Below are 21,312 nucleotides of genomic sequence, written 5' to 3'. Positions count from 1 at the left end.
GGGATGGAACACCTCTCCTGTGAAGAAAGGCTGAGAGAGTTGGGGTTGTTCAGCCTAGAGAAGAGAAGGCTCCAGGGAGACCTTATTGCAGCCTATCAGTACTTAAAGAGGGCTTATAAAAAAGATGGCGGCAAACTTTTGAGCAGGGCCTGTTGCGACAGGACAAGGGGGAATGGCTTTAAACTAAAGGGGGTTAGATTTAGACTAAATATGAGGAAGAAATTTTTTACGCTGAGGGTGGTGAAGCACTGGAACAGGTTGCCCAGAGAGGTGGTGGATGCCCCATCCCTGGAAACATTCAAGGTCAGGCTGGACGGGGCTCTGATCTAGTTGAAGACGTCCCTGCCCACTGCAGGGGGGTTGGACTAGATGACCTTTAGAGGTCCCTTCCAACCCAAACTATTCTATGATTCTATGGTTCTAAATGCTAAAAAAAAATTTGCAGATGACAGAAAAATTGATGGAGCTATAGATAGTGATAAAGGAAGAGTCAGTCCTGTAAAATCATTCCAAACAGGTGACAAAATGGGTTTTGCCTGAACAATTGTGTTTTAATAGAGATAAGTATAAGGTCACACATCAAGGAATCGGGAATGTAAATCACAGTAGTAGGAAAGCAGTAAATCAAAAAAAACTATAACCAACTTCAGAGTAAAACCAACTGGAAAGTGGATGACAGTGTGAGGCAAAGGTTAAGAGTGCAAACACAGCTCTTGGCTGGATGAAGAGGAGAGTACTGAGAAGAAATCAGGCAATGACATATTAGAAGAACCATTACATTCTTGTCTCCATACTGACGACACTGGAAAGTACTTCGAAAACAACTTAAGAAATAATTCAGAATGTGTTTTATATTGTGAGACTAAAGAAAAGAATGCATTTGTCCTTCAGGAGAGAATGCCTATTGTACCTTTGTTAGTAACCAGCTACATGATGCAGATAACACTTTAAAACAATGTAGGGAAGGAAAAAGTTCAAGTAGCTGAAAGCTATCAAATTCAGGTCAGGAACAAGACGTATTACAGCTTCAAAGCAATTTTGGACTAGAACTTTCAGTATATATCTTTTAAAATGTGAATTTTTAGAACTCCAAGAACGGGTGTTTTGCTTTAGGAGACTGCCTGCACTAAAACTAAGCGTTAAAAGCTTGTGTTGAAAGAAACACAGCATGCACAGGGCATGGAACAAATTAGGCACCAAGCACATATCTGCACTTGGACAAGACTACATGATCCCTGCTGCTGTTAGTACCACAGCTAACTTGACTAAAACTAGCTTAGTTACTCTCTACGTGTCTTAACTGTATCATAGGCATGTTGGCATATATGGGCACAAGCAAGCCTGATGAAAGAAGATGCCTGTGTATGGGGAAACTAAGAAAGTAAAAGCTGGGCAGCATAAAGCTCAGAGCCACCACAAAAAAGCCCCCACCCCAAATCCCACTGAACCATCCTGCAGTACTGCCCCGCTTGGGCAAGCACTACTTGGTCTGTGAGACCGTATCACAAAAGAACCATAGAGCAAGGAATAGGTATGAACTACATTTTACAAGATAAATATGGAGTATAGCATCTAAACGTTTTAGAAAATAATTTAAAGAATAAAACAATTCAGGACTTCAACTCCTAGAATGATTCTGAACACTGGAGAAAAGTGACTTGGTCGTTCTGCACACATCTTAAGGTTGTTAGATCTCTTTCTAATAAACTATAGCTTGGGCTTTTACACTATACCATTTTGGACAAGCTGATTATTTTTAGCACAATAATCTGCATCAGATGTATTCCACAATAATACTTTTTAAACTACTCAGAGTGAAAGCTAGTATTATTCATCACTTGATTTCTTAAAACTTACATAATCAAAACAAGTCCTGTGTGGGGTTTTGGTTTTGGTTTGGTTTTTTTTTTTTTTAAAGTATTAAAGATGGGTTTTAAGTTCCACTGTATCGGAAAATTCAATGAATTATAATCACCTCAATTGCATCGTCGTACATTTTCCTTGCCTCCGTGTCCATCTTGTCTGACATAAGCCAGGCTTTCAATAAATATTCATAAAAACTGTCTCCCAGCCCGCCCACGGATGTGTGATCTGTAGGAGGGAAAGAGGGAAAAAAAAAGTTGAAGTTGTTACATAATAGCACCTTAAATTTATTCAAAATATAAATTTATGTTTTTAAGGTCTACTGTTGTAGAATTATCAATATTTTAAGCCTGTTTAGCAGGACAAAGCTGCACTGCATCCCCTATCCCCTCCAAACTTACTTCATAGGCGTGGAAACCTGCTGTATGTGTTCACTATTTGTCATTCTGCACAGGCTACCCCTCATATAAAAAAAATGTAATTTAACCTCTGTTTTTACAGAACCTAATTGTTTTGCTGGTAGGGTTTAGGGGTTTTTAAATTTTTTTTTTATATATGTAAAAACAGTATATATAAAAAACCATAAGATCTCTGTATCTAGGATGCAACCAGGTCATGTGACTGGCTATGAACTGCCATGAACTACACAGAATCCAATCTTTCCAGGAGATTTTTATTTCCAACAAGGTAGTTACTTAACAGACTAATGAACTTCTCAAAGTAAATGTTATTTAAATTATTTCAGTCAAAAGGGAGGCAAATTGCCTTTGCACTGTACAACACAAGCCCTGCTCTGTTCCACCGTGCCTGAGCAGCCATGCAGAGCCATGCCATGTGCTACAGGGAAAGGCTGCTCAACTATTAGAATCCAACACCACATAAACTGGACCTCCTAACACGCAGATTTCTTTTTTGTCACTTTTTTTTTTCCTTGCAGAGGTTGCCTTTCACAAGTAGAGTCATCACTATTCTGTGCTGACAGACCACATGAGAACTATCTATGTTTCTCTTTGGGTGAACTATCATACCTCCCCACAAAAAGCCTACTGATGGCCTGACTCAGTCTCAGAGCTCCTGTTCCAGCCACGGTAAGCACTCCCTCAGTACACCCTTCATTCAAAAAGCAGTATGCTTTATGAGATTTAATAAGTGACTCCAACCAGAACAGCACATAACCTTTTCTTTCCCAATGTTACAGCCCCCAAAACGCTGGCACCAGAACAGTCTTAGTCTGCTGAAGCTAGGTGAAAGAAATGTTTAAGACCAATTTTGTCACAATGCCAGAAATTCACTGCCCTAAGCATGGCTGTTACAGTCATGCAAGTTCCCTTTTACCGGGTGAAAAAAAGAAAGGATGCGATACTTCCTTTTCTAAAGTACCTCAAAAAAGTGGTATTATTCACAGTCTTTCTGGGATAAAGGTGTAAAAGAGAGGTTGGAACTCTCCTTCTGTTCCGTTTTCCTCCAAGCACCGTCCTGCCCCAGCACGTCTGCTTGTCTCTGAAGATGTGAGTAGGAGGTTAGAGCTGCTAGATGCTTCTATCCTAACTCTTCTAGCTGCCTCTTGACTCCTCTGCTACTTACCAATGGATTTCTAAACAAAGGAAGGAGCAAACAGAAAACCTGTAGCTTTCCCATTTGGTTTCAGGTTGTGAATTTCAAGCAAATTACTTCATGCCCTTCTCTTATATCTCAGCATCTCCTAGACAGCCTTTTCACACCCAGCTACTCAGTGATTTAACTACAAACAATGAGTTTTCATATGCTTTCTAGCTCTGAGCTGTAAGAGGGCATTCAGGTCACGAGTCACTTTCTTCCACAAATGCAAGGCTAGAAATCACTCCTTCAACACACAATTACATTCTCAAGTAGACACAAGAACTAAGGGCCTGTTGTTTTCAGAAAAAAATAAACAAACCATCCCAAGACTTCAAAGTTACACCTCATGTCAGCACTACTCAAGGACTGTCTTCACAAGAGATAGGGTTTAAAACTACTTCTGTTAAGCTGCTGCCTCCTCCCCAGCTGAGCTCAGTCACTTGAGTCAGTGCTGCTCCTCTGCCAGATTTCTTTCATAGATGCACTCAGTGCCCAACCAGGACAGGGTTGCTGAACCCTCAGCAGGGTTCATCTTGTAGCAGCTCCAGCTGGGTTCGGGGCAGGAAAGAGCAGGAAGATGAGTGGAAAAGGTTTACTTCCTGAACAGAGAAAGCCACATTCCAGATGAGTTTCCAAAGTCGATTATCAGAAACATGCCCCGTTTCACGTCTACCTCTTCAGGCAGTCATTTGAGAACTGTCTTTCTCTCCTGTCAGCAGCTCTTCTCCACCTCCACATTGCTTCTCATCTTAGATGAAAGTACAGGGAATGCAGGAACCAGTAGCATCGGGACACACAGGACTCGGAGCCATCCCCTAGACAGCCTTTTTTGCACCTTCTTCGTGCGTTCAGAGAACAGAGCTGCAGAAGCCTCTCAGATACAGAACCTCCTCCCACTCAGCTAGCGAGAAGCAAACATGGTAAGGCTAAGGGCTTCTGAGGGCTCTGCAGCTCCCAGCAGCAGTGTTTTCTTTATTCCCATTTCGCATACCTCACTCCAAATCTCAACTGCTAGGAGTTTTCAAGGCTCCTCTCTCATTAAACAGTGGGCTCCTCCGCTCCCCAGCTGATGCCTTTCACAGTTGGACCAGAGGGTAGACCTGTCAGAACGGGCAAACTGATTCTGTTCCTTCTCTTCAGCAGCAGGAAAGGGACAGATGAAATATATTTGGTGGTCACACATGATAAGACATCACAGACAGACCTCTTTCACACAGAAGGGAAGCAGTATTTCAAGGGGGCTGACTGCACTGAGATACAGCTGTCTTTATTTCCCTGACACACACCCCCCACACACCCCCCCCCAATCTGCAAAAAATAGCCAAAAGAGGGTGGAAGTGAAAAGGAGGCCACCGCAGCAGCTGAACTGAGGTTTAAGCACAGCAAGTCTTCCAATTTCTACAGCAGCATTAACTGCCCCCTGGCAAGATCTTCAGGTCTTCTGCTAGCATCAGAAGGTGTTGCTAAAGCAGAATTTTCTGCATTTTGTGTAAGGACTATAAGTAGAAATGACTGAAAATTAAAACACATTTTGTGACAGATTGCAGGACTTTGACAACTTGCTCTCACCTAGAGTGGAAATGCTAAAGAAATATTTTTCAAGATTCCTTAGCAAACGTATAGCTGGTGAAAACTGTAGATTTGGGTCATCACATCTCATTCTCTCCTATAAACAAAGCTCCCTACCCAAACCTATCATCAGAAGGTCCATGGTGGTTATCACTCATTCCTGCTATTTGAGCTACGGCTCAGATGGATTCAGATTTAACTCAGCTCAACTCAAAATGTTTTGCTCATAAAAACGTTTTGCACATAGAATATTTTGAAGTTTTTCAATCAGCCCTAAGATTGCACGTCAATCCAGAGTACTAAAGAGGAACAACTTGTGATTTGAATAACTGACTTTATAATAGTGTCTTGGCACTGGGTACTCTTCAGTAGACAGCTGTAAAGATATTATGTTTAAAATGTTTATAAGTATTTTGCAAATTTAAAAATGGATTTAAGTTTTCACATATTTGATCTACAAGAATTATTTGATAGCTCTATGTCATTTAAAGGTTTTTACTGTGAAGAAGTGTTTCACAGTAAAATCCTGAAGTAAAATTCTTTCCAGATTAAGACAAATATAGCAAAGAGAACAGAAGTATGAGGGCATATCAAATATGGCAGAAGCCACATATTCTGTTCAATGACATGTATACATTTTTAGAACTTTCATTCCTTCCAATCAAGACAAATTAAGATATTTTCTTCATTCCCCATTTTTTCAAATGTAGGCCCTGAAGACTGGGCAAACATAAAAGGATTCCAGTCAAAGATTCTTTGGGAAGTCTTATTTTAAACTAAAACACATAGCAGCTGCAGTTGCAAAGAATACCTTCGACTATTACAACCAAAAGCAATTAGAAAAAGCCCTGTATTTTTTCTGGTTTGTCACACACTTGAAAGCACGTTGTGTGCAAACCTGTGCAGTCAGCCTGTTTGTAGGCTTCCTCTTGCCAGAAAGAGCCAAATAAAATCTTAATAGAAACACAATGATATTTACAGTTCATAGCAACATTTTTGCTCAGATACTTCAAAAGATTTACATTCTGTTACATATTGGCATTTTTCTTCTTAATAAACAGCACGCAACTGAAAAAAACCCCAATCAATTTCATAGCAATATTTTAATGAGTTTTTAATTTATTGATAAAAGAAGATCTATATTTAGTCAAATATTGTGTCTCAGCTAATATTCCAAAAGTCACAACCACCTCTTTCCCACAGACTGAGTGGAGGACTTTCTTTTAAATTCTCACACCATCGTCATCTAATATTTCTAAAGCTAGTTTCACTCCAAACGACCTTATTCATATCAGCAATTCATTAGCTCACTGCTGAAACAGTCTCCTCTGATGAGAGCCAGGACAATTCTTTCGCAGCAAAGCACAGAAATACATGGCAGGTCAGAAAGGAGCGTACATGCTATCTAACTGAAATGACAATGAATCTCAGCTTGAGATAGGAGGCAGAGTCTGTGGCGCTCTGGTGATTTGTTCTCTGTAAGTGAAATTGGTTCTTTACAAATCTGGGGAGACAAATAAACTTGTTTTTCCTCAGCTAGCTCTTCAGGGCGTAGGCAGCAGGGTTCCCCCTCCTCAATTACAGCTGACGCACTGTGACAGATCTGGCTGTTCTTCCACTCCAGGACTAATTGTTTGGGGATGGTAGTAGGTAATAGGGATACTAGGCATTCACATAGCTCATTCTCCTTTCTCGTACCCAGATCTACCTAATGGCTGTAAATAACTTCCTCCACAGCAAGCCAGTTTCTAAATGAACGGCAGTGGTTCCCAAGAATACCGTTATGGCATCAGACTGCAAGTTACAAACATGTGCCACTTCCTTTTGTTTACAGGGAAAGTTTGGTTCAGTGAGCAATAAAGTATTTTGCACAACAACTGAAAGCCCCCTAAAGATAACATTAATAACAAAACCTGCTCTAATGAAGGTCTACCTGCTCTCTAGAGCAAACTTAAGATGTGTAAATTATTTTTAAGCAGATGGATTTAAGTAGTTAACAGCAGCTTAATGAGGCAAATTAAAAACAGTTCATTATTTTCTAAGCCCTCTCTGCTTTGTGCCTTAATTGTTCAATTGTCATTTCTTGTCAATGAGCAGGAGTAAAGAAAGAAGCCAGGCATTGTTTTAAAAGCAGCACATCATGCCAGAACTGATGCTGCAGTCACAACACCTGAGGGTGAGGCTTGGTGTTACCCATGAGCAGATGGGTAGTGAGCCACTGCCCCTTCCTGACCCCAGGGCATGTCCTCCCATCCTTCCTTTGCATCCATAAAGTTTATGTGTCATTTACTGCACACGGAATGAAAAAGATGAAATAAAATGCTGAGCAGAGGTATGTTTAGCACGCACAGGCTGCCGTGCTGAAAAGCGGTGCGGTGAGATAGCACATTCTAGCAGTACCTAAGCACAAGCAGGACATGAGGATCAACTATGCCGACAGTATTTTTAATTCACAAATTTGGAACTATAACACTGATTTAATATTTTTAAGTACAGACAGCTAGAGAACAACCAAGCAAAGAATTAGAAATCTGGCAATATGTAAAAGAAACTCAAGTCTTAGAACTGGAATTGTTAGTTATGACTCTAAAGTAAAGGAAAACTGACTTAGACCTGCCTACAGTGCTATACCCAATAGACTGGAAACAGCAAGATGAACAAACTACTGATTCGTTTCAACTGAAAGAAGAGGAGTAGAGAGCTACTTTGCAACAAAAGAACAAAGTAGTTGTTTTTCCTTAAGCATCACAAACACTGTATCTTTGACAAAGTGCTATTGTAATATGTCAGGAAAGGAGTTCAAGAGTGGAAAAGATAAGTGACTGGGAGGGAGTAGTGAAGTGATTAAGCTAATATTAACTTTCATTAAGAAATCTACACACCCCATCACCATTAGTTGTTCTGGGTACCAACTGGCCTTACACTGCAGGAGCCCTCTTTCTCTGTGTAGGAAGTTTTTAAAGAATTGCTTTTCTGTTTGTCTTCAGAGTGGCTCTGATTAAATTTCAGTTCAATCTTTACTTCATGTAGTTGGGCTTAATGCCCCTCAGCTGCTCTAAATAGGTGCAAGCTCATTTTTAATCCTTTAATCCAGAAAGCTGAGGTCCTGGAAATGGCAGCTGCTGCAATTCACAGTGGAAATTCAACCTAAGGTTGCCATAAGCCATAGTGGATGGCTTAGAAGTGCAAACACTTGTAAATTAACTGCAGCAGAGGCAGCCCTGATAAAAGGAGATGCAGGTGCAATTTTTAGTCAGCTATGAATCATTTATCACTAAGGAACATGTTACCAGCATGAGAATTTTTCTGAAAATGTGCAGGTTGTCACATAACAGAACTAATATTCAAAGAACAGTTAAGGTTGCAAAGCCAAGCATTTATAAGTTAGGAGACAGCTGAGCAGACATTGCTTCCCATTCTAGCGTCCGGTGCCACAACTGATTCAAGCAGCAAGAAAAACCTAGCTCGGCTCCTCCGAACCTGGGGATGTGTCAGCACACCTGCTCAGCACACACAACTCTAGAGAATGTAGCAGTGGAATTCGAAGTACTCCATATGGAGAAAGTAGATGTATTTTTCAAAGGCTTGGAAAAATATGGATGGTTTTCTCCTCAAGCAGTCCTGAAACAAGTAATTCCCACAGTATTTCATATCCAAAACATGATGGTTCTTGAGTTTCTTAACTGTACACTTAGAAAAAACAAACTTTAATCTGGGTAGAATCACATTCCACCTCTAACTTCATTTAGAAATGGCTGAAGCCTTTTTGTCAAAGCTGTTTAAAAAAAACCCCAACGAAACAGCCTGAGGCAGACAGAATATTCCAGTTGGAAGAGTTGAAGTTTGGCAGCTACAAGAAACTGAAAACACAATCACTTAATGGAAAGTGTTGAGCAGTCTTACCTGTAAGTTTCTTGTATAACAAAATTAAGCAAAATGACTTCCTAGAACTGCAGTGATTATCAAAGATTAAAATTCTCAAACTTGCACAATTCAAGTGTGTGCAAAGACAATAGAAATAATTTGAAACAGACCAGCCAGTACAAGTAGCCCAACTAATACATATATTTAGGTAACTCACGTTGTTAGAACCAAAATGCATCTTCAAATTGAATGCAGTTTATGATTCTGTAGTGTCAAAGGAATATCCTAATTTGATATCTTACAACAGGCTCTCCTTTCTTGCTCAGGAATTCACAGCTGGAACAAATATTTTCCTTTTTGTATTCAAACTTCCCTGAAACTTCAGAACATTCCAGCTATTATTTATAATTCTGGAAAGATTTAGGTCATCTCTCAGAAGCCACGTTCACGAATTAAAGACCAATCAACTAAATACATCAAGTCCACGTGCAAAAACTGAAAACACATCAGACCTTTACATTGGTGCTTTTACTGAAAAGTAAAGTGGCCTTTTATCACCTGAAGTTGTCTTTTCCAGACTATTACCTCACAGAGTCACCCGAATGAAGCACACCTGCCTCTCTGCCAAGTTTGGAGCCAGTGTAAATCCCACCTGCGCTGGCAGCCTTAACTAAGCTGCTGAAATTTGCAGTGGATTGATGGGAAGTCAGGTACATGTTTACCTCTGATGACTTTTTTTAACCTGACAAGGTGGCTGTGAAAAAACAGCTAAGGGGTGGTAACACCTTCTGCTACAAGCAATACTGCTGTAGGTACGTGCCCACAACCCAAAGAGTCCCTTTCGAATAAGAGTTTCTACACAGGGAGATTGACAAGCTCTTAATGTCGCTACAACCTTTAGTTTACTCACCTTAGTCTTCCTATAAGATCTCAACTCTCCTCTTACAGATTAAAAATAAGAAAATGGGAGAGAGAAAACCTTTATTAGATTAAATCTAGCCCAACATCCGTCTATGGAAAATTAGCTGGCAAAACCACTGTCAACAACTTCGCCCTCTCCCTTCAAGTTGTATCAAGACCATAGCAGTTTACATACATATATATGTACGTGTCTATATATAACACATGAATGCTGACAGTCAAAAGAGAGTCAAAGAAGCAACGAAAGACACTCCCTGTTTTTGATTACAAAAATCATGTATTACACCACATGCAATACAAATGCAGGGTACTCTGCATGTTTCTTTCTCCTAGACTTGTGTTTATGTATCTCTTATTTTTCTTCTTATGACAGATGCCTGAAATTGCACACACAGCTAGCTGAAGTTTTGGTCACTCTGTAGGTGCTAGGAAATTGTGCTGATTGTAAGATTTAGCCCATGCTCTATGACTGAGACTGAGCTACCACACCCTACATTTGGGCTGCATTCATCACCATCCCTCTCATTTTTGGCCATGTAGGCCAAAAAGCGCTACAGTGTGATCTGCAATCAAAGATGAGCTATGTCTTCACATAGATCTCCAAAACAAGATGGTATTTTACCTTACTGCTACAGAACAGTCCAGCTCCCAATGGAATTCACAATAAAATGAACCTATCAGGAAGATACATTCAACGTCCACTGAACAAAACTATAGACCCTCTCCCCTCAACGTTGCCAAACTGGAATTGTTTCTCATGTGACCACCAGAAGGTGCATCTCCACACATATTTCAGAATATGAAGTCTCACACACTGAAGACAGAAAAGAAATGGACTATTATATGTCATCTGAAATCTACTCATGGTCTAAAGAACATCGATATAAACAGCTGGGTGCACAGCCTCCAACAAATAAGTGATATAGAAGGAATAAACTAAAAACAAGTAACTAATAGGGCCGTAACAAGTTTGTAATTGGACTTTGACAGGCTTCCCTTTGATAGGAAATGAAAGGTATCGTTCTTGACTTCAAGAACGGTTCAAAAATACAGTTTAGATATACAGAGACCCTAGTACAAAAATCAATTATTAAAGAAATAACAAGATTCCACAGGAGCTCAAACTTTAAAAACTCATAGAGCATGTGTCAAAGGATACCTTTTTAGTCCCCAATCATTTTAAGTTAGCTGTCTTCAAAGTCAACATTTTAAACTCTCAAGAATATCAGGTGGTACCCTAAGACATGCTGGACTCTGTTAATACAGATTAATTTACAGTCAGGAATATAAATGTTAAAGCTGTTGCGGGACAGATTTCAAATTCTAGACAATGATGCACTCCCCACTAAGATCATGCTCTAAAAGTACAGTTTGGTGATACAGCAAAATAAAATGTTCATCTCTTTCCACAGCAATGTATGCAAGCACTTTCAAAACCCAGTTACACCATATCCAAATCCTATCTTTAGGAATTATTTATAGACACTCCCTTTCAAATGCGTAATTCATATGCATGTTTAACCTTCCAATAACACTAGAATCTTTAACACACTAAACAAAGCTTATATTTGTTTAGCTTTTTCAGCATCTTGTTCAACAGACCAGCAAAACATCTTAACCTTGGAGACTTATAAAAGCATATTCCCTGTAACACACAGCTCTGCTGTATTTCATTAAAAGAAAGTTTTAGCAGATTAACTTGCTCTTGGCTTTAATGAATAATCAAATTTGAATGCAGCCTTTTCTTGGAACACAGTTAATTACATTTGTACATGGTTGTAAAGCAAAAGGGCAAGGGGAATTCCCCATCAGAGATTACATAGATTATTTTATATTCAAAACACATGCATGTTCCTAAATACAGAACAAGACAGAATATTCTGGAGAGAAAAATTAAGGACATCCACCAAGATAGCAAAGTAAATTAAACAGCAGAGAACCACCCCCACCTCCTCATCTACAACTGATACATGCATGCCTACTGCTGGAAGTCTAGAAATCATGTTGTATTTTCATTTGTTCATAATGTACTCAACCAAAAGCAGATTTGAAACAAAAAACCCCACCACAATAAATGCCTGCATCAATCCCCAAACTAATGATCACATATCTCCAGTTCTATAACTGATGTTCCAACCACAAATCAAAAAAGAAATCTACTTGCTAAATCAAATAAACGTGCAAAGACAAAGTCAGGTTGGGAACTACTTCTACACCTATTTTTACAAGAAATAAAATTATTTTAATCTTGCACCATTTCTATTCAAGAGAGAAAATCTTTCCTTAAACCAAAGGAGAAAAAAAATCACCCAAGAATTAAAGCATTAGAAACTATTACCCACAAGTCCAAATTGAAGGTAATTATCTGAAAAGTTTTATAAAATACTGTCTGGAAAATACAGGCCTGCTTGACACAATTCCCTTCACTTCCTTTTTGATTATGGATGTTTTGCCAGGACTTGACATTACATTTCACAATTTGATTTTTTCACGACTCTTGGCATTGCAGGTTTCTTAGTGTTGTCTATATCACGTAGGGGTATTAACAGATATAATTTAAGACGCTACTTCTGCTAAACAAGGCATCTAGTAAATAAACAAACAATGTAAGGGTGGGGGTGAGAAAATGCAAAGTACTTTGATAGTTAAAGGAGCATGCTAGCAGCTTCAGCTGGCAAAGACAGGAATTTTCCAACACTAGCATCCTTCTTACCACCCGTAACTAGACTATCAACCTGTTAATTTATGCTACAATTATATTTTTATCTGAAATATTTATCTGCAATATTTCTTTAATCTTTTGAAAGACCACTTCATTCTTCAGTATTATTCACCTCACCTTGCAATCTGCAGGGGTTTTAATCTCTCAGAGGTGGATGTAAAGACTAAGAGAAAGGGTTTCTTGCTTAATTTTAACAGTGAAAGTCCTGATAACAGGCATTCAAATAGTGATTTATTTATCAATCTCTGCAGCACCTTTGAAAGTTTGCGTTCAGGAGAGCTACTCTTCCTATATATTAGATAGAGTTCACGCTGCCAGGACAGTATCCTTCAGCTGACATGCTGATTATTCTCAGTATTAGCATTCTGATGCATGGGGATATGCAGAATGTGAGAGCACCTTCTTCATGAAGTTATCTGGGTAAGGACTATTCAGTATAAAAGAAATAACAAATGACAAGGAAATTGGTAAATTAAACACACAGACATTAATGAGCAGGTGGTAACAGACAATAACACAGACCAGAACTCTTCATCTACTGATTGATGGGCCATTAAAGGAACTACTCAGCCACAGCCTTGGAGAGCCAACCTTTGTCACTGATAAGAAGGGGGAAACATGATCGTCATGAGCATTATGAGGTATTTGAGGGGACTTACAGGACTATGCAAAACGTATTTATGGGACAGCAGAAAGGGTCTGTGGCTTTAGATAAAACTTACTATGGGCTATTTAGGGCCAAAGGGAGGGAAAGGGAAGGATCAGGGTGGATTGGGGAGGAACGAGCAAAGAAAAATGGAGAGAAGATGGATTAAAAGGGCCTGGTCGCATGTAAACGGGCTGCCGGCCAGCATGCTTGTCTGTCTGAGCCCTGCACCCTACCAGCACAGTCTGCCTTATCTTCTTATTAAATCCTTTATTTGTTGCATGTAATCCCACTCACTATCCTATGTGTGAGTGCTGCAAGGTGTAAACATCAGCAGCTGGAGAAGAGGCCATGGGTCACAGAGCCTGCAAGGCTAGGTGCCAGCACCTGGAGAGACTGGCTTGCAAGAGAAGTCTGGGTGCCAGTAACTGGAGGGACTGGGATGCATGTTGCAAAGTCAGAGTGCCAGCAACTGGAGAAAGGGGTCACAGGGACCGGTAGGTTCGGGTGGCAGCAGCTGAAGAAAAGACAGTGGGTCACAGGGCCCTAGGTCTGTGTGTCAGCAACTGGAAAGACCCACGTGTGTTTGTTCTTCCCAGTGAATTTAATCCTGAGTGTGTGGAATTCATTAGCAAACTTCAAGCTGGACGAGCTGGTGAGTAGGAGGAGACCTGCATCTGAAAAGACCCAAGCTCTGAGCCGATGGCTGCATAAGGGGTCCAAGGGTTCAAGCACAGGTGTGTATGTGTGCACCTCTCTAGGCTATGTCCTCAGCCTTGCTACTGGCCAAACCTGCAAACAGGAACAGCAGCAGCCACATCCATCAGACTGGGATGGAGACACCTGCACCTGGCTGGGCTTCAATAGCAGGGAAGGAGGAATCCCCAGGTCTTGGAGTTTGCTGGATGCGGTGGCTTTCTTAACATCTTTAACAAAGTGCATTACAAACATTCAGATCAAATTTATTTTCAATTTTCCTTTAAATACTGACAAATAAATATAGACAGATGGTGCTATGTATTTGATACAATGTCACGTCACAAATGAAAATAGATAGGGTGTATTACTCATGGTTTGTCTATTACCTGCAAGAGTTTAAATGAAGCAGTTCAGTTAATTACACACCTCAGCCCAAGAGCATTAGACTAAAACCAGCTGTACAGGCAGGCATAAAAATTTAGGAATATTCACCCAATATTTGCACTGATTTAATGACAGTAATTTAAAATTGTTTTTATTGCTTTTCCTACATGTGAAAATTGCACCATTTTAACAGAAGTGTAAATCTAATCCAATTAAATTAAATCCACGGAAGCCTTCTCTAAATAGTATTTTAAAATTAAAAGTGCTTGGTTTGGTTTAATTTAAGCATTTACTGTTGAAAATGAAAGACCACCTGAAGAAACTGAAATATGCACATCCACAAAGGCATTTGCTTTGGTCTATTTAAAGGCTAGTCTATAGCACAAACAACTGGGAAACAGAGTATAGAAATTGCTCCCATTCAGCCACCTTGGCTGTGCCTCTACTTACTCTGTAGTAACAGACGCAGGGAACTGCAAGAAAGTGAGAACATCACCTAAAGGTGCTAAGGGCAGTGTGTGTAACAAGGCAGGCTAAATACCTGTGTGAATCTTCTTATTTGTCTTTAGAGGACAGTAACCACTTTGTACATGAAAGACAGCATTTAAATTTAGTGCATTAAATACACAAACGTGGACCAATATTACATTGTTGGTGAGTCCTTGTAAGTGTGCTGACAGAGTACCCCTCATTGGGCTTTTTAACTTAGTCCACTTGCAAATCTGACTAAAAGGGCTTGTTTTCAGTAAGGAGACATGAACAAACCACTGTAGAATAGATTGCAGTCTGAATGTTCATCACATTAGCATTCAGCAATGGTAATTTCAGTATCTGCTATTACATTCCTAATAGCAACACTCAGCTCGCACGCCGTAAATTCACATACTAGCTTACTTTACAGCAACTTGTTAATGTGCTCACATATCACTAAGGTGTAATAAACGCAGAAGGCTAACATAGAATAGACATCTCTGGTTATTTTCTTGCATATGGAAGCCATATATAGTCTAAACCCCAATTTTAGTTAAACTGACACAACTTTCTTACGTAACCAACCCAGGTAACTCCACAGGTAGCCCAACTGCAGGAAGTGAAATGTGAAGCCAGAGCGATTTGAATTCCCCTTCAGTAACATTAATACTTGCAAGAGATGTTGGAACCAGATGAAATGCAATACTTTGTTCTTGGTATTAAAAAGTAGAAAGGAAGAATGCCCAATTTACAGAAATGTGCAAACACGAGTGGCATGTCCTGACTCGGCAATAACATGCAGATTGGCATTTTCTTTGTTCATAGAATCATAGAATCATTGAGGTTGGAAAAGACCTCTAAGATCATTGAGTCCAACCGTCGACCCAACACCACCATGTCCACTAAACCATGTCCCTAAGTGCCTCATCTACTCGTCTTTTAAATACCTCCAGGGATGGGGACTCCACCACTTCCCTGGGCAGCCTGTTCCAATGTTTCACCACTCTTTCAGTAAAGAAATTTTTCCTTACATCCAATCTAAACCTCCCCTGGCGCAACTTGAGGCCATTTCCTCTCGTCCTATCGCTAGTTACTTGGGAGAAGAGACCGACACCCACCTCGCTACAACCTCCTTTCAGGTAGTTGTAGAGAGCGATGAGGTCTCCCCTCAGCCTCCTTTTCTGCAGGCTAAACAACCCCAGTTCCCTCAGCCGCTCCTCATAAGACTTGTTCTCCAGACCCTTCACCAGCCTTGTTGCCCTTCTCTGGACACGCTCCAGCACCTCGATGTCCTTCTTGTAGTGAGGGGTTATTGCTGTTCTAGTTGGTATTGTCATCTAACCTGTTTGCAAATGCAAACTAGAATTCAATTTTCTCAACATATTTTCATTTTTTAAAGAAATCATTTTTCTTCAGTACAAATTAATTTCTATAATTCTGAAATCTCTTACTTTTAATCAAAATTCTAGTCATTATATCTGCTTAGCAGGCTTCTCTAGAAAGCGCTGTCACTGTTTTTGAAAATAATCTAAATTCAAAGTTCTGATGCTTACATCAAACTAACCACTCACCAAGTAAAATGAAAAGCTAACAAAGTTAACTGTAGGTTAACGTGAGAGGTTAGAATATGCTTCTTGCCAGCTATTTTCCTTTCAGTCTTACAGAAACTGAAACCCCAAGGCAGAAGTATTGTAAATCACTTCTTCCTACTGGACCATCACCTTAGTCCGTAAGCAAAAATTGAATGTGTCAACAATCCTGTGGGCATTATAGCTCTGCCTTCTAGCAAAAGCCCCAGTGAGCTGACAAATCCTGAGCTGAACCCATTAAAAAGCTGTCTGTCATGCCACTCATGCTGTAATAATACCTGCACATTACAAGCTTAAACACAAATATTTAGCCTACACATGACATCATTTTCCTCCTCCTGGGTATAACAAACTCCCTGCCTGCTACACAGCAGTAAGGGTCCAGCTGTATTACGAAGTATTTCCACTGGAAAGCCTGGAGATTTAGCAGTGACCAGTAAGCCATTCACCTGGCAGTTTTTAGGATTGGGTTTTATGGCATTCAAATGGAAACAAATGATGGGATGGAACGGTAGTCCCTGTGCAGCCCTGCCTGCTGCGGCTCCCAACCCTGGCTGCTGCTGCTTCACGAGGCAGGCAGAGAAAAAAAAAAAAAAGAAGGTAATCTGTCACCAGAACCTTTCTTCAAGTCCTACGTAAAATGCATTAAAGCACCTGGAAATTTATATTCATAAAAATGTAAACATTACAAAGACATAGCTATAGATTAGATTTATGTCACACTATATGACTCTACTCATCTCTCCAAGTTGTTAAGAACCTGGAAGCCATGGTCACGTCCTTCTTGATGAAACCATAATTACTAATTGACTGCTAAGTTACTTTACTGATTATACCTTCTGAGGTATTTGTAACAGAAACATTGACTGGTTTGAATGAAAACGCATGTCTTTGTAAGCACCAGCAGAACAATGAGCGAAAAGGACGGTCTGTATGTCACAGGGCACTGTCTCCAGAACATCATTCCCCAGCAGTTAAATTGCAGAACATGCTGTTTATATCGAGATCAAAAGGCCTGCACTCTGATAAATCAAACCACAGCAGAAATGACTCATCAGACCCTGCATCCTAACATCAGAAGGATGGCGACAAGGTTGCAGCACATTACATACCCCATTCCCCTTCCCCTAACCCAAGAAGAGAACAGACCACATAACGTGTATTTTAAGCATACTTTTAAATGAGGAAGAACAGACAAGACACAGCAACGTGGTCTAAGATCTATGAAGGCTAAAGACAAATATTCTCAGGCATAGAAAAAACCCATAACAATTGCTGATCCCTAAAAGGCCTGAAAGATCTGTCCAAAAACTAGCTCATCATTGTCATTCAAGAACCCTAGATATGTGAAGAGGACTGGATAGCAGTGTCCCTTTTTCTTTGAGTCCAGACAACTTGGACATGTCTTGGTACCTGTGAGTATGAGTGAATCAAACTTCTGAGAAAATGAGAGTACGTAAAAATCAGCTGGCTTAATGACCCTGTAAACAAACAAGTATCACCTTCCCCTTCCATAAGACCTAGCACTGAATTTTATTACTCTAATTTCCTAACACCAGCAGCTGAGACATAAGCTTCATATTTATAAATTATATCCAGTTCATATAAAGTTCTGATGGACAACATGACATTTAGATTCTGCAAAATCTGAGATTCAAAAGAAGAAAGGCCATACGCTGTGAGACCTTACATGTGTTAAGAAGTTACCTACATGGCGGCATAAATCACTGCACACATCTCTGGAGCAAAGAGGAAAAAGTAAGGAAAGATTTCTCAATGGGGTATTTCAAAGGCACATTAGTTGCTCACACTAACATTTAATACTTGAGATTGCAAGTCAAATAAAGTAGATGCAATCCTTGTGGGTTTTTTTGGTTAAAAACACAAAATGAGGATGTGCGTAGGCTCCTTGTGCAAATACCTCTGAGAAGGTATGAAAATACTGTATCAAGTATCAAGGTAGAAGGTATCAAGAATTTTCCACAAAATTCTTGTTGCAAACAGAGACACATCCAGCTTACAGTCCTATGGGGCCACACCAAAGCCACAGAAAATGTTTGGAGACTTCTCTTTTCTTCCACAAATCTGTCTTGCAATAGAAATTGTCTTTAAGTATTAAAGTTTACCTATCAGCCTGTTAGAACAAAATCAAACAGAAAAACAACACAGAAGTGTATCTTTTTTCTGCTATTCAAATCATATAATTTTTTTCTTTTAAAAAATAAATTAAAATGTAAAGACAAAACATAACTGCTGAGAAAACTTGACCTAAATGGATTCTTCCGTTATATATTTTGTTTAATACTCTCTGGATAATCAACTGGTAGTAATAACATTAATAAAAATATCAGTGATGTGCACAGAGCAGCCAGACTAATTACTTTGAATAAAGGTACCCACCACCAGAATATACCCGCTGCTAGAATGACGGGTATAGAAATAGAAAATAAACCCACCACTAGAATGATAGAATCACAGAATCATTAAGGTTGGAAAAGACCTCTAAGATCGAGTCCAACCGTCAACCAAACACCACCATGCCCACTGAACCATGTCCCTAAGTGCCTCATCTACACATCTTTTAAATACTTCCAGGGATGGGGACTCCACCACTTCCCTGGGCAGCCTGTTCCAATGTTTAACCACTCTTTCAGTAAAGAAAATTTTTTCCTCATGCCCAATCTAAACCTCCCCTGGCGCAACTTGAGGCCATTTCCTCTCGTCCTATTGCTAGTTACTTCGGAGAAGAGACCGACACCCACCTCGCTACAACCTCCTTTCAGGTAGTTGTAGAGAGCAATGAGGTCTCCCCTCAGCCTCCTTTTCTGCAGGCTAAACAACCCCAGTTCCCTCAGCCGCTCCTCATAAGACTTGTTCTCTAGACCCCTCACTAGCCTCGTTGCCCTTCTCTGGACACGCTCCAGCACCTCAACGTCCTTCTTGTAGTGAGGGGCCCAAAACTGAACACAGTAGTCGAGGTGCGGCCTCCCAGTGCTGAGTACAGGGGGACAATCGCTTCCCTACTCCTGCTGGCCACACTATTTCTGATACAGGCCAGGATGCCATTGGCCTTCTTGGCCGCCTGGGCACACTGCCGGCTCATGTTCAGCCGGCTGTCAACCAGCACCCCCAGGTCCTTTTCCAACAGGCAGCTTTCCAGCCACTCTTCCCCAAGCCTGTAGCGCTGCATGGGGTTGTTGTTGAACCTCATACAGTTGGCCTCGACCCATTGATCCAGCCTGTCCAGGTCCCTCTGCAGAGCCTTCCTACCCTCGAGCAGATCAACACTCCCGCCCAACTTGGTGTTGCCTGCAAACTTACTGAGGGTGCACTCAATCCCCTCATCCAGATCATCGATAAAGATATTGAACAAGATCGGCCCCAAAACTGAGCCCTGGGGAACACCGCTCGTGACCGGCCGCCAACTGGATGTAACTCCATTCACCACAACTCTCTGGGCCCGGCCCTACAGCCAGTTTTTGACCCAGCGCAGAGTACACCTGTCTAAGCTGTGAGCCGCCAGCTTCTCTAGGAGAATGCTGTGGGAGACGGTGTCAAAGGCCTTACTGAAGTCCAGGTAGACCACATCCACAGCCTTTCCCTCATCCACTAGGCGGGTCACCTGGTCATAGAAGGAGTTCAGGTTGGTCAAGCAGGACCTGCCTCTCATGAACCCGTGCTGGCTGGGCCTGATCCCCTGGTTGTCCCGCACATGCCTTGTGAGCACCCTCAAGATGAACCGTTCCATAATCTTCCCCGGCACCGAGGTCAGGCTGACAGGCCTGTAGCTCCCCGGATCCTCCTTCCGGCCCTTCTTGTAGATGGGCGTCACATTGGCAAGCCTCCAGTCATCCAGGACCTCCCCCGTTAACCAGGACTGCTGATAAATGATGGAGAGCAGCTTGGCGAGCTCCTCCGCCAGCTCCCTCAGCACTCTTGGGTGGATCCCATCCAGCCCCATAGACTTGTGAGCATCCAGGTGGCGTAGCAGGTCGTTGAGTGCTTCCTCTTGGATTATGGGGGGTTCATCCTGCTCGCCGTCCCTGTCTTCCAGCTCGGGGGGCCGAGTACCCTGAGGATAACTGGTCTGCCTGTTAAAGACTGAGGCAAAGAAGGCATTAAGTACCTCAGCCTTTTCCTCATCCTCGGTGACAATGTTTCCCCCCGCATCCAATAAAGGATGGAGATTCTCCTTAGCCCTCCTTTTGTTGCTAATGTATTTATAGAAACATTTTTTATTGTCTTTTACTGCAGTAGCCAAATTGCGTTCTAGCTGGGCTTTTGCCTTTCTCACTTCCTCTCTGCATGACCTAACAAGATCCCTGTACTCTTCTTGAGTTGCCTGCCCCTTCTTCCACAAGCGATAAACTCTCCTTTTTCTCCTGAGTCCCAGCAAAAGCTTCCCGTTCAGCCAGGCCGGTCGTCTTCCCCACCCGTTCTTCTTACGGCGTATGGGGACAGCCTGCTCCTGCGCCTTTAAGACTTCCTTCTTGAAGATCATCCAGCCTTCCTGGACCCCTTTGCCCTTCAGGACTGTCTCCCAAGGGACTCTCTCAACCAGCGTCCTGAACAGGCCAAAGTCCACCCTCCGGAAGTCCATGGTTGCGGTTTTGCTGGCCCCCCTCCTTACTTCACCAAGAACCGAGAATGCTATCATTTCATGGTTGCTAAGCCCAAGATGGCCTCCAACCACCACATCTCCCACCAGTCCTTCTCTGTAAACAGCAGGTCGAGCGAGGCACCTCCCCTGGTAGGCTCACTTACCAGCTGTGTCAGGAAGTTGTCTTCCACACACTCCAGGAACCTCCTAGACTGCTTCCTCTCTGCCGTGTTGTATTTCCAGCAGACATCCGGGAAGTTGAAGTCCCCCACGAGAACAAGGGCTAGCGATTGAGAGACTTCTGCCAGCTGCTTGTAGAACGCTTCATCTGCCCCTTCATCCTGGTTGGGTGGTCTATAACAGACTCCCAGCAGGATATCTGCCT

General features: G+C 41.4%; 1 protein-coding gene across 1 annotated transcript in view; it reads right to left on the bottom strand.

Moving 5' to 3' along the window:
- MAN1A2 (mannosidase alpha class 1A member 2) overlaps window positions 1-21,312 on the bottom strand; it is a 158,387-nt gene that overhangs the window by 33,105 nt on the left and 103,970 nt on the right. The window contains exon 9 of the mRNA XM_076347531.1: window positions 1,976-2,091. Coding sequence (XP_076203646.1) covers window positions 1,976-2,091 — 116 coding nt within the window. The remainder of the gene's footprint in view (window positions 1-1,975; window positions 2,092-21,312) is intronic.

Source organism: Aptenodytes patagonicus, chromosome 1 (assembly GCF_965638725.1).
Source record: "Aptenodytes patagonicus chromosome 1, bAptPat1.pri.cur, whole genome shotgun sequence".
Taxonomy (NCBI): Eukaryota; Metazoa; Chordata; class Aves; order Sphenisciformes; family Spheniscidae; genus Aptenodytes; species Aptenodytes patagonicus.
This window is presented reverse-complemented; position numbering and strand designations above follow the sequence as displayed.